This window comes from Mangifera indica, chromosome 14 (assembly GCF_011075055.1).
Source record: "Mangifera indica cultivar Alphonso chromosome 14, CATAS_Mindica_2.1, whole genome shotgun sequence".
Taxonomy (NCBI): Eukaryota; Viridiplantae; Streptophyta; class Magnoliopsida; order Sapindales; family Anacardiaceae; genus Mangifera; species Mangifera indica.
Window position 1 is genome coordinate 1,886,405 of NC_058150.1, and position 15,003 is coordinate 1,901,407.

At 29.0% G+C, this 15,003-nt stretch overlaps 1 protein-coding gene across 1 annotated transcript; it reads right to left on the reverse strand.

The window, feature by feature from the left end:
- Positions 1–5,016: 5,016 nt before the first annotated feature.
- On the reverse strand, positions 5,017–6,512 carry LOC123196850 (AT-hook motif nuclear-localized protein 23-like). Its single transcript, XM_044610992.1, has one exon. It carries the CDS (start codon positions 6,267–6,269, stop codon positions 5,403–5,405), a length of 867 nt encoding a protein of 288 aa, XP_044466927.1. The 5' UTR covers positions 6,270–6,512; the 3' UTR covers positions 5,017–5,402.
- Positions 6,513–15,003: the final 8,491 nt, after the last annotated feature.

The following is a 15,003-nucleotide window of genomic DNA, read 5'->3' on the forward strand; positions in this document are numbered from 1 at the left end:
TTTATTTATTAAGTATAAAACGTGATTTGGTAATTCATATTTGCTTAATGTATTAAAGGGGAAGGTTTCTTTTGAGATAAGTGGGAGACAAATAGAACCACTCAATAATTTTTTATTTACTTATAATATATAATGATTTTTTATAGTGGAAAGAGGAAAACTAAGTAAAGTTGAAAAGTATAGAAATTATATAAATAAAGTTAAAAAATATCCTTACCTTAGACTCTCTTAGAAACAAAGAAAATAAGATTATAAAAGGTGTGATTAAGATATTATTTATTATTATCATTATTATTATCAATTCCTTGGCAAAAGCGTTTGGGCTATGCATTGGGTTTCCATTTGTATGACCCAACTTAACCTGAACCAAAATTTGCAAAAGGCAAATCCCATCTCAAGTGTTATTTATCCACAAAAAATTCAGTGTTTTTTCAAACTTATTTCTCTTTTAATACAATTTAGACTATGATTTTAAGTTTAAACCCAAGAAAATATGTGAAATATAATCTCTAATACAAGAAAGTTTTAGGTGATATGAATGTATTATACTAATCTAGGTTGAGGATGGAGAAATTAAGGTGGTGTTTTTTATTATTATGTATTTATGTGTGTACACGCCCTTTGGTTTTACGAAAATGAGTGTTTACACCCTACAATCACAAATGAGTAATATTATATGTATAAACTTATTCATACAATACTATGTAATAATAATTGATTGAGTGATTTTAAAATAAAAGAAAAAAATAAATAATCACATCAATTTACACAAATAAGTTAATAAAATTTATTTATATACATAGTTTTATTCATTACAAATATATCAAAGATAATAATTTTTCTCGTGCCGATGGATGGTTATAAAATGTTTTAATAATTATTGTTAACTTAAAAGGTGGAAGCTCCTTATTGATTTATTGACTCTTTTAACTGATATTAGTTCTGATAAAGCTTTATACATATATATTGAGATGACTATTTTATTCACAAATTTTGTGATGAATCTCATTTTTCAAAGAGTTATGATCAATTTTGTTGGTGGCATCATTAGTTAAAAAAGAAAAAAAATAGTTACTCTAGCATATGTGTATATATATATATATATATATATATATATATATATATATATATATATATGAACCTTATATTATGAAGAAAAAAATCAACAATCACCTTTGTAGTATAATCGTGGTACAATATTTTAGAGCTATAAAGTGATTAAAATCCAGGAACTTCTCAATATATTTGATTTTGTCGTCCTGTCAAACACTACTTCTATCTTGTTCCTCAATGTTATATTCTTCAAACAAAATATCCAAAAACAGAAAAAAATATTAATGGTCATGAAAATGTAAACAAATTGAAACATATATCTAAATTTTGAAATAAATGAGTTAGCATAAAAAATGAGTAATATTATATGTATTTATTTTGAATACACAATTGGATACACACTTATAGTGTTATTATATGATTGAGTATAATTTTATCCTTAATTTACAATCACTCAATTATATAATTATACACATTAAACATATATCTATTTATGTGTTCAAAATTGATAAACATAGTTTTGCTGATAAAGAATACACAAATTAGGGTTGGCATATTATGTGAACCCCAGTTCAGGTTTTTTTTTTTTTTTCCCAATTGGGGTGAAAAACCACCAAAACCAGAGAATTTTATATCAACTATAAGGTTTTTTTAATTGTTTCTTTGTTGTTTATATGTTACTTTCTCATTTTATACCTCTCTACATTCATTAAACGATTTAGGGACCTAAAATAACACACATTACACCATTTAAACGCCTCTATATACTAAAACAATATATATGTACATTAATAATAATTAAATCAAATCAATAACAATACACAATTATTCTAGTTTGAAATAATCGAATTGAAAGTTAGTGTTAATCTTAATACATAGATGTAATGATCTTTCTAGCTTTATTTTTTTGTTTAAATGTGAAATATTGTAAATGAGAAATTGATGTGGATAAGGTTTAGGGTTTAGTTTAATGTTTTATTAGAATGTTCCAAATGAAGACCAAATTGTATTTAATTAACTTAATTAGTTATGTTAGTATAAGATTATTGTCATCGGTTATTTTCATATAAACCTCATACATTTTAGTAAATTTATTAACATTCCATAATTTTTAATTAAATGTTCACCTTTTTCAATTGAGACATTCTTTCATGTGAGAAAATCAGATCATATAATGATGCTCCCAAGAGGCACAAATCAAGCCCTTGCTTTTCCCAATTAGTTTAATTAATTAATCATGAGATAAATTTGAAAGTTATGTTAAGAACTGTTTACAACACCATTAATTTCATAGCACATTAATGTCAAAATCATTTTCATGTTACAAAATCATGTATATACATATATAGGATGTAGTTTAATTGATTAATTAAGATTAATATAACAATTGAAATAATTAAGCCCGTTAACTCTTCCATGATCAGTAAACACAAACTAAATTAACACTATTATTTCACGTAAAAAAAAAAGGATATAAATAAATTAAAGTGTCATTGGACATTGTGTATTAGTTAATTAAAGCTTAATTTAATCTAAGCATGAACTTTGCGCTTTGAGAATTGAATATAAAATTCAACTGACCTTGATTATCTACAAAGATGACAGCTTAATGTAAGCATAAATATATAGATATAGGTTAGGCATAATTATATATATTATATATAACACAAGAGCCGGCCTTCTCGTGCTTCAATCCAGCTTTTCTTAATCATTATTCCAACTCTTTATCCTTCTAAAGCTAATTAAGATCTCCATTAATCATATAATTCAAATGATAATTAAAGATCAGAATTTGATAATTAATCACACTTCAACAAGCTACAAATTGAAGCAGATGAAATTTGTCTAATAATAAAAAGATCTCCCCAACAGAAGGGATATGGAGGTTTCATGGTGTTATATTAATTATCTAGTAACTCATCCATCATTCAAACTGTAATTAGTCGAAAGATGATCTGAGAAACCACAAAAGGAAAAATTAATTAATCTTAAGCATAATCTGAAACTAAAGTGCTTTAAGGAATCAAATGCAGTTCTTCCAGGATAAGCACTATGAGATTTCGTTACATCAACTTTCATTATCAGTAGGAGAATTATCAGCTTGCAAAGCATACACTTTCTCCATTAACACGGAACCTACCTAGGCATGCTAGCTGCTGCATACAGATTCGCTGCGGAGAATAAAGGCAGCTGACAATTCATCTTTTTTACTTATAATATTTGAGCCTCCGTTTTCACTTCCATATAAATTAAACCTAATTGCCCATGATCAGCAACCTGATCGTGACTGATGTTAATGACTTTAATCTTCACTCAAGGGTTACTTGCTGCTTCAAAAGCAGGCAAGAATGGCAATAATTAATCTTTTAATATGTCAAGAACTTAAGATTCAACAGGAAATTGATCATAAATATATATATATAAATTGCTGTCTCATAATTAACAAAGATCATCCAATCTTTTGAAGAGAATGATTCGAGATATTAAACCAATTAAGCTCTAAAGAGAAAGAAAGTCTAATCTAAATGTATACAGTATGAAATATTTCGTGGTTAATTAACTAAACACACCCAAAAGAATTGACTAGCCGATAGAATAGATATTATTTTAGATTTTAAACAGACCACTTTGAAGTTACTAATTATATGCCTGAGAACAGTAGTATTATCCCACTTGAAGATGCTTAGTATGTAATTAATATGATTAAAGTGGTGAGATATATATATATATATATATATATATATATATATATATATATATATATATATATATATATATATATATATATATTTAGCAAAGAGAAGATCAAGAGATCATGAAGAAGCACAAGTAGCTACAGTGAAGAGACAAGTATATATGCAAACACAATATTCGATGAAGAAGAAGAAATTATTGTCATCAATGGGGAAGGAAGAGACATGATATAGATAGAACTACATTGTTTCTAATTTTGTGTGCTTCTCTTCCAGTGAGTTAAGTGCCTAACCACTGAGTGTGTTAATTAAGAGAAATAATGGCTTTCCTTCTATTTCAACACTGTCCTTTTGATTCCCCAATAGATATATTAAGTATCAAGAATAACATTGGTATCTGAGTAGATGATCACCATTATAAATGCCAATTGTTCAAGCTGATCGAACGCCTCAACTATACAAAATGGATGAACTACAGATATATAACAGAGAGATAGAGACCAAAAGTTCTTAAAGGTAGTTAAACCAAAATTCCTATATCGGAGACAGAGACTAAGTATATTATAACACTAATGAAAAGAGTAATACTATATATACAAACAAATTATTTTAATTTATCTATATAATTTGATGTGATAACATATGATTAAGTAATTTTAAAATAAAAAAAAATGTAAATAATCATATTACTCAATTATATATTAACACATAAGTTGATATAAGTAAGTTAGTTAAATTTATTTATAATTTATTTATACTTATAGTTTTATTCCTAATGAAAATATTAATTTGCATACGGAAGAACATAGTTTTGGCTTTATTTCAAAAGAACATAGTATTATAAATCTTGAAGCCTTTGGGGAATGTCATTAAATGGAAAACAAGATGGAAAGGATCATTTCCAAGAAAACTAGAACAAGAGCAATAAAATCACCCCTTCTATCATTAATGAATTTTTGTTGGTTGGGAGACGACACCAGCTCCTTCCAACAAAAAAGAATTCTCCATTGAGAAAATCCTTGCTCTTTTGTTTATGTTTTTTACACTGTTGTATTTATTCTCTCCTGAAAACAATGGACAAAAGAAACAAAACTCAAACCTATGTATACTGCCAAATCATGCAAAGATTTGCTTAATTAGAACTCTTTATATGGTAACCGTAAAAAACCCAATAAATACTCTATATGAACAAATAAAGAAAAAAAATTATTGTACCAGTTGGTCTATATATGGAAAGTTAGATGAGATCCTGCTAATGGAAGACAGAAGAAATGAAACCCTAGTTGATTGATAAAGAGAATCTCAGTTTGTAAACATAATAAGGTTATATCCTCAAACGATTGATTTCTTATAAGAGAGAAGAGAATTCCACCATTAACAAGAAGACTATTTCCATAATCAGTACAGTTCAAAAAGCCAAGAAGAAGAGAAGAAAGTAACAACGAAAAAAAAGCCCTAAAATTAACATGAACAAGAAGGAGAAGAAGTAACAAGAAACAAAGCTGAGGATAATAGTACATAAATCTCTGACCTTTTTTCTTATCCAAGAATCCAACTCGCTCACCCAATGTAAAGCAGTGCTCCAACACAGCTAGAATCAATTTCACATCCATAGATCATATTAAGTCAAGTAATTTTACCGCTAATTCGTTTTCATCAAAACGGAGGCCTGACGCCTGCGTTTCCTGCCCATCCATCCACCGGCAATTGCACATTTGGAGGCATATTTAGAGGCAAATTAAAGAACGGGAGACCCCCAGAAGCCGGCCCCGCCGCACCTGCATCTGCAAACAAGTTATTCCCGCCTCCACCGCCGCCACCACTACTCTGCATCTGCAACTGCTCATCCTCATCCAACGGTAGCCTCTCATACGCCACATTTGTAAAAGACGCTGCAATTACAATCACAGGCCCCGCCGCCGTGAGCTCCCCCACCACGCTACCACCAACAACTTGTCCTTGACCTCCAGCCAAAAAGATTGTCAAGCTCGTTGCACCTGGAGGAGCCGGTGGTGGAAGAAAAGACCCAGAAAGAGATAAAATTTCGAATCTTCCATGAAGAGTCACTACTGCTCCAGCTGCCGCTGGTTGTCTTATACTCACGTTAGTGACCGTTCCGCTTCCACTGAGCACACAGATTCCCCGCTGCCTTCTCCGGGCGTAGTTCGCCACACAGTCAAACACATCGCACCCATTCCCCACCTCAAGAATGTGGGCTCGAAGAGTGTTGGCGCTCTCCCGAGTGATTATAACGGGAGGTTTCAGTTTGTTTTTCGAACCCGGAGGACGACCTCTGGGCCGACGAGCCATAAGGTCTCCATGGCCCGAGCTCACTGCGCCAACGAGGTCAAGCCCTTGATGATCAACGCCGTCGTTGTTGTGATACTGATCGCCGCCGGCTCCCGAACCAACTCGATTGTTGTTGTGGTCGTGGTCTTCAGGCTCAGGTTGATGTTGAAGGTGAAGATCGGGTCTATGAAGCTGAACGTAGCGAGAAGATGTCCCTAAATCCAAACCGGCCATGCGAACATGAAAAGAAAACAGAAAACAAGGAAAACACAAGATTAAAATAAAAATAAAAAACTGTTTTGGGGTTTATTTTTTATAAACAAGAAAGGGAAAGGGAAGGTTCCTGTATTCGAAGAATAATAGATTTCAATAGAGAAAGATAAAATTTTTATTTTTATTTCTTTCTTTTTTAAAAACAAAACAACAACAACAACAAGAAGAGGAGAAGATCGAGTGCAAAGAAAGGAAAGGCAAGAAGAAGAAGAAGAAGAGAAGAAGAAGAAGAAGAAGAAAGGAGAGGAGACACAAACAGCCTTAAAACGCAGTCATTTATCTCACTTTTAAATATTTACATATAGTTCCAAATTTTTAACATTTTAATTTCTTTTTTATTATTTTCATAAATATATATTCAATATACAATCTGAACCCCATTTACAGTGCGTGAAGCCAACGCGATAGCAAATTGACAAGTAGTTGGTTTAATAAAAAAAATAAAAAGCTTCTTAAGTTAACTTCATTTTGCATATTTTTTATATTATTTATTTATTTATTTATTTAAAACTAGTCTTGTTTTTGTCGACTACATTGAAATGCATGACAAATTATTAAATTACAGTTATGAATTAGTTTTTAATTAGATATTCCTAAATAATGTTTAAAAAATGTTACTTTTGTGATAATAATATTATAAATAAAATCATAAAATATATAATATTAAAAAAGAAAAAAATAATTGGGTCGTTGGTTTCACGCGAAAAGAAAGAAATATAGAGTGAAAAAACCCTAGAGGAGGGAGATTGTGTTGCGTGGGTGGGGTTACAAGGTCATGTGGGTTTGAACTTTGAACCATAATGAAGAGGATTAGCTTAATTAACCATGGTTAAGTCGGATTAAGTTGACCGAGTTTGGTTAAGTATATGGGAGGACAGGGACAGTTTTGTTTGTTTAAATTAATTGATTAAAATTATTGGAGGGGAATGGGCAAGTGGGGGGCTGACGCAGCGGCGCGTGGGTCCTACTTTTGTCGTTCTCCTCCTCCCACCCACCTTGAATGGTCCTCTTCCTCTAGCCGTCACTCCCACCACCCTTTGCTTGACTGCCTCAATTCTCCTTAATTTTAATTGTATAATTATTAATTAATTAAGATCATCCATTAGTCTGCATTTTGCTTTCATACTCATATATTAGCCCATGGATAATTTGTTTTAAATATATATAACTATATTTAAAAGAATTTTTCAATAAATAATTAATTGTATAACTTGTTTTTTTTATATTTATTTTATAAATATATTATATATATTTCATATTTATTTTATAATTTTATATTATATTCTTGAAAACTATAATTCAATTAATTATATTAAATAATATATATTTAAAAGTAAATAATTTTAATATGTTTAAATTATAATTCAAATTAGACTAAACCGTATTTTTTTTAGTTTGATTTGATTTAAAAAATTTTCAAATCACTTTTTTCAGTTTTGTTTAAAAAAAACTATCAAATCGCATCAAATTGGATCGTGTATACCCTGTTATTTCCTGTTTTTAAAACCAACTATTATAAAAAAAAAAAAAAATCTTATGAAAATACGTTTTGGTAGAATCTTAAAAAGATTAAAAAACATTAATTTTCAGATACAACCTTTAAAAAAATAATAATAATAGAAAGAGCTTAAAAAGTCTACAAGGAAAATTTAACTTTGCACATGCATTATATTTGTTGTATTATCATCATCAACACCGTCGAAAGAGAAAGCCTAACTAATCACAACTGTAGAGATGCTCTGACCAGGCCATCCAATCTTCTCCTAATAAATACAAGAGATGCTAAATAATGTTTACAAGTCAATTATCCAATTTCAGTTGGTCGATTATGTGTTAATTAATGTTTAATGTAAACCCTAATTAAATTCAGGTGTACATTGGATACCATACCACACGTTCAGGAACCATATTAATGCTCTTATTAAATAGGTTAATTGATAAATATTTTAAATAGATCGCGACCTTAAATTGCTAAATATTATAAGTACCATTACAAATAAACGCAAATTAAGCGGTTTCACATCTTGAGTTAGTATGAAATTACAATTGACTTATGACTTAATTATATCATAATTAAACAATAGATCAACAGTATACACATCCATTTTAGATATATAAATAAATACACATTTATGTGTATTATTATGTAATTGAATATTACTTTATCTTAAATTCAAAATCATACAATCACGTAATGATACATATAAATATGTAAATATTTATGTATCTAAAATGAAGACACATAATTTTATTATAAAAGATAATAAAACTTGTGTATAAATATAAACATGACATCAGTAATTACGATATATTCTTATAGCTAATTTTAAAGTATTTTATTATTGAAACCTCACTCGTATTGATTGGATAGATTTAAGGTTAGAATTCAAACTTTTTTTTGTAATTTTAATATTTTATTAGTTTTACTAATTTTAAATTTACTGTTAAAAAAGTTTAGTTAGCCATTAATTGTTATTATTAAATTATTCATCCTCAAACAAATTAATCATATATTAATCAGTCAAATCCATTAATGGAGACATTGAATCTCAACAGTGCCAAATAAGACCTCAATTTTATTCGTCAAATTAGAAAATTATAGATGGCATAGTCCAAGAAAACACCAAGAAGTTTCTTCTAACCATAGCCCTTCTGATGTATATAATATGTGAAAGTTTAGGAATCCTGTAGTTTTCATTCTTATTAAATAGTAAATTAAATCATTATCATCAATCTTCTTTCTGTGATGGCTTCATTGTTTATTCTATATTTTAAGGAAACGTTTTTTGTAATAAAAAACTATTATGGTGGGTTTCAATCTGGCCTTGTTGTATAAATTCATCAATCTAAAGTTGGCATTGGTTCAATTTTTTATAATAATTTGAGGGTTTTGAGTGAAAAAAAAAAAATAAGAAGGAGATGGGTTTTATTTTTTTTTTTAATAAAATATTTACAATATGGCCGTGCCCTATATCAATTATTGTTGATTTTTTTTTATATAACAAAGAACTCTATTTAAATCATTATCACATTAGGTCAGAATCAATCACATTCAATAAGATAAATCTCGATTCTAGTAAACAACTTCATAATTACTGAACCAAATAAATCAAGAATTTAATTTTGATATGTTAACTCATACTTTCTTGTATATAGAATTTTATCTTTTATCATTCAAACTACTTTGGGATCATCATTGATGATTTTTGCAGTCTCAAAAGTTCATTTTTAAACAAATGAAACATATATTTATGGGGTTGAATTAATTAACATGATTTGTACTATATTTACACTTAATTTATTGAATGATTGATTATATTATGTTAATTAAGCATACGTTAAAATGTTACAATGCAAATATATATTTATTTATGGAACATGAATAATAAAATTATTTTAATTTTAAGTTTGTCTGGATTGCATTGGAACAATCGTTATGGATAAACCATTTAATAAGGGGAAGTTTGTTAATTAATAATTTCTTTGGTAAGCAGCTAGCACTGATTTCATATAATCGGTAGCTCTAAAAGAGATTGTATGCTTAATAGTTTGAAATGAAGCAGCCTCAAAACATATTGCATTAACCCATCAACATGAATTTTCGGCTCAAGGAATTTTCTTTTATACTTAAATCATGTGTTTATGGATTAATTAATATAGATGAACAAAAGTGAGTTAGTAGCAACGCTTAAGCAATCAATACGCGAAGTCTCTCTCTCTCTCTCTGTCTCTCATCAGTATGACTAGGGACCATGGGTGGATCTCAGCAGGGTTAGTTTGAGTGTAGTTGTAAACTCAATTCGAATAAGTTCAATTTAAACAGGCATGAGCTTAGAAAATTTGTATTGTCAAGCTTAAACACAAGTTTAATTCGAGTTTGGGAGTATTTGGTTCACCAATTTTGCAATTCTAAAAAAGTTATATTTGAATATACTAAAATAATATTATTTTGACCAATACTTATTAAAACGATATTATTTTAATCGATTTTAACTTAACTACAATACTAGTCAATCTCAACTATATATTATAATTAAACTTAAGTCAAATTGTCCTCACACTTAGCCGAGTTTGAAACTGATTTGAGAGAACTCGTCAAACTTAAACCTAAAGTTAAACTCAACTCTTTAAAACTAAGTTGAACTCAAACTACTTTAAGTTTGAACTCAATTCAATTCGAATTCACCTCTATTAGTAACTCTTAAAAAATAATAAATATCCAAAGTTATATATACACAACCATTATTTAATATTTTTCAATTCAATAAAACTTTGTGTCTTAACGTATGGTTAATAAATTTTAAATATTTGTCTTACATATTAAATTTGTCCCTTAAAGGATAGTTTGAGTAATAAAGAAAGAGACTCGATGTATAAAAGAGTATAAATTCAAGTTTCTTCTGATGATATATCAATATCAAATTCTTGACTTACATAATTTAGTGATTATAAGAGTAATCATTGGATTCGAAGTTTGATCTACTTAATATGATTGATTCGATCATGAAGGGACAATCTAGTTTGGGTGGAGCTTTTCATTGCCAAAAAGTATGTCAAAATTTTCAAGGACACGCAAAATATTTAAAAAAAAAAAAAGCTTCTAACATGTAAACCAAAGAAATTTAACATTTTTGGGGAAAAAAACTTTGGTAGAATAAGTTTGCTTGTATGCCTTTTTGGCAAACAGAAAAAAGAAAAAAATAAAGATATACATAATCATCTACTTATTAATTTAATCAGATTTCATATATATTCAAAAAAAATTAATCATAATCCTAATTTAATTAAATAAATTAAAATCAACAATGTAATTAATGGGACATCAAAAGAGACAAATTATGTATGGCATTCTTCTCATTAGTTTTTTTTTTTTTAATTTCTAGTTTACGTTATGTAAATTTATGCAAACTAGGGTTAATCCAGAACCCTAAAGCGCGTTAAGAGCACATCCAGATGACTGGAGAGTTTGGTGGTTCAAGCAGCTGTTTCGTCGTACTTTAAGAAGACCAAAACAGAGAAAAGAAAATTAAAAGTAAAAAAAGATGTTCATACTTAAATACACGAATCATAAACATCAAATCCAATTCTTGGATCCACGTAACCTTAACGCAGACTCCAGGGTTTATTATACTTTTGTCGTACTTTATTTATACTAAGTTATTTTGTACTGCTTTATCCTCTCTCTTCTTTGTTCTTGAAATGACAAATATTACTTTATTTTTATTCAGAATATTTTACACTTTTGAAAAAGATTATTAAAGTTTCATTAGAATTATTGTATTGTATTTCTCCATTATACTTTGCTGGGTCCAATCACCTGCTTATGTTGCTATTAAAAAGTTTACACTCGTTTAATAGTTAAAGTTCATATTAAAAAGGTATTTGTATAAGTCATTTTAATGATTCTTTCCTGGCCATGGAAGCATGTTCTATTTTATACCTTTCTTCGAAATCTATTCTTATTTCTATTTACAAACTTTGATTTCATTCTGCAATAACTTTTGTTTTTTTTTTTTTTGGTTTCACTTCTTTTGAAAATTTTCTTGCCATCAATATTTATAATTCCATTTGTACAAATGTTTGAAGATTGAAGTTGTTTATTCGATCATAGTTGATCGTCGACAACCCTCTTTCATTATTATCAATCAGAAAAGGCCTTTTTTGGTTGGATTTTATTAGAAAATCCTTCCTTCAGTAAGATATATTTCACCTGTAAGGATGATAATATCTCATATCCACCTTCCCAAGATAACACGTTGAAGTCTTAGAGAGAACAACTTTGAATTGGTTTACAACTAGCTTTAAGATGTATCAGTACAATAAATCATAATATAAGATTGACCAAAAGTCAACCATGCATGTCCGATTCTTGATCTTAGGGACCAAAGTATCCTGATACATGAACTCTTTAATTTAATTTTTAATGTAATAAACTCAAATACAATAAACCCTAAATTTTAATCCCGAAATTCGCCCAACTGCAAAATTTCTTCAAAGGGTTGGACAAAATTTTTGTTTCTTAAAAATTCAAAGCAATGAGTAGATGGAGTATGGTCCAAGCGTACGTAGTTAAACCCCCAAGGCTTTCAAGTTTCAAATCAAATCAAGTCATGCCGGCACAAAAATCACAAGCTACCCAAAACCCTAAAAGGCCGTGCCCCAGCTACAGGTAATACAGAAGCAGAACGCAAGTGTGTCCCTTTGTCAGTACATAAATTTGAGGCAGGAAGGAAGAAAGAGAGCTTCCGTTTGGGATTGAGATGAGGTCACGTGTGATCTCCAAGTCAAAACGCAGAGAGAGAGAGAGAGAGAAGGGCCACCGTATAGCTGTCGGCCACGAGGCCGCTGTCACATTCCATTGGAATTGCTTTCTTTTTCTGAAAATATATCCCTTGAATTTCTTACAGACCCATCTCTTCTCTTTTCCCATCCGCCTTGCCCTGCTCGTACCTGCTCCTCCACGTCTACCTTTCATCATCACTTCACCTCCACAGTTTCACTCCCTCCTTCAACAGAGAAAGGATTGAAATTAAACGAAATTATAGTCATAATTAGGAACATTGTAATTAACATTAATGATAAAGTTAACGAGGTTTCTTAGTAGTTTAGAGAGTTTATTTTAATTGATGATGAATTAATATGCCCAGATTTATATATGATTAAATTCAATTTAAATAAAATTGAATTTGGATTTGAATTTATCTCAAAATTGTTCAAATTTGATTTACTAATATAATTGAGTAAAAAATAACTAAAATAATATCATTTTTTATACATATATTGAAATGATATTGTTTTAGTTATTTTATATCAAACTTTTTTAAATTAGTTTGACAAGCTAATCTTAAAATTTGAATTCAAATTCAGACTTGAAAATATATAATTTTTAAATTTTAATTCAAGTTTGAATTCATTTGAATTAAACTTATTTAAAATTTATTTGAATTGAGTTCACTTTTAAGTTTGAATAAATTCAGTTTGAATTTGAACTAGATTTAGATGCTGTGTGGAGAAAAATACTGTTGGTGAGTTTGATTAAAATTGCGGAGGTCTGCAGATTGTTTGAGGCTTTTAATAAAGAGGGTTTGGCTAACTATAACCTTGTTTATCCCAATCCTTAAAAAACAAAACATAGGTCCCCCGAAACCTAGGGCAGCAGCAGAGACAGGGAGAGAGAGAGTGCTTCAGTTTCTTACTGAAGTTCAGAGTAAAAAAAAAAAAAAGCTATTTTTCTCTCTATGATAATCAAATCTCTCTCCTTCCTTCAATGGCTGAACAAACGTAACATTTATGTCATAAAAACCGAACCCACGAGGGTAACCTTTCAATACAAGAACACAATAAAATAAAGCAAGGGAGGTAGCAAAGTCGAAAGAGTACGAAACCTTCCACCAACTCTGCTTTCATATTGGATTTGAATTCAAGTTTTGAATTCAGTTCGATATTATAACCAAGTAAAAATTAACTAAAATAAAATTGTTATAATACGTATCGATTAAAACGATATTATTTTATATTTTTAGTCAATTTATATTAAAATATTTTAAGCTTGTGAGATCGATAAGTTGAACACCTTCAATCTCAAACTTGAAAATATTTAACTTTAAACTCAAATTCGTTTAAACCAAACTCGTTTTTGAATTCGAATAAAGCCAAACTATTATATTATACCTGATGAGATACTAGGGGGTTTAATGTGATTATTAAAAGGAATTAGCTACACTTTTTATTTGGTGGCTTGGACAAACGGTATATCAGTGTGGGTTAATAGGGTTTTTACTAGGTTTTTGATGAGCCACCGGTAACTATAAGAAATTCGTATTATCAATAGGAAATTTCGATTAATGAGCTCTAACTGTGCTCCTCTAGATTGAGAGGTATTTAAACAAATCACTGTATGCTAAATGAAGTTTGATTCTAATGATTCTTAAAAGATAATTTGAATGGTAATACAAGAGTTTTACGTAAAAAAGATATGAGTTTAAATTTTTTTCGACGATATTTCAAAGTTAAAATTTTTATTTACCTATTTTGTAAGTATCTAATTACTCTTAAAATCAGATTGACCGCATCAACAATCATTTTACCATATAAGTTCCAGTATAGTCTTGAAGCAATGATGATTAAACCTGAATGGGGTTACATGGGTTTAATTACATATATTTGTAAACTTATCAAATTAAACTATTTTTTTATTATCAAATTAACCATATCAAATAACTAAAATTTTAGATTCAATAACTATTCTTATAATCATTAACTCAAGTAAACTTAAGGTTAATCTTAAAATATGGTTAAAAAAATTTGAAATTATATATCTTTTTTTATACATCGAATCTTTTCCTCCGAATTGGCATAATTTTATAATATTGGTTTAGGGAATCAGATTTTTTTCTCGTGTAAAAAATGAAGAAAAGCAAAATCTTGGTGTCATGTCTTGGGTTGGTGTTGTTGGACAAGATCATTAATTTTTTAGCATAAACAGTGATGAACTTTAATTTAAGCATCGGATAATTTCTTTTTTTATTTGTCCAATCATTATACGATTAGCACTCTGTTGACACAAGAATCGATTCCCTAATTAATTATAAAAGAAAGTCTGATCTTTCTATTCTACTGCAAAGCAACATATGATATTATCTTCTTCTTGTTTATTTGATAGTTGCATTTCTATAATTAATATTATAATTTAATA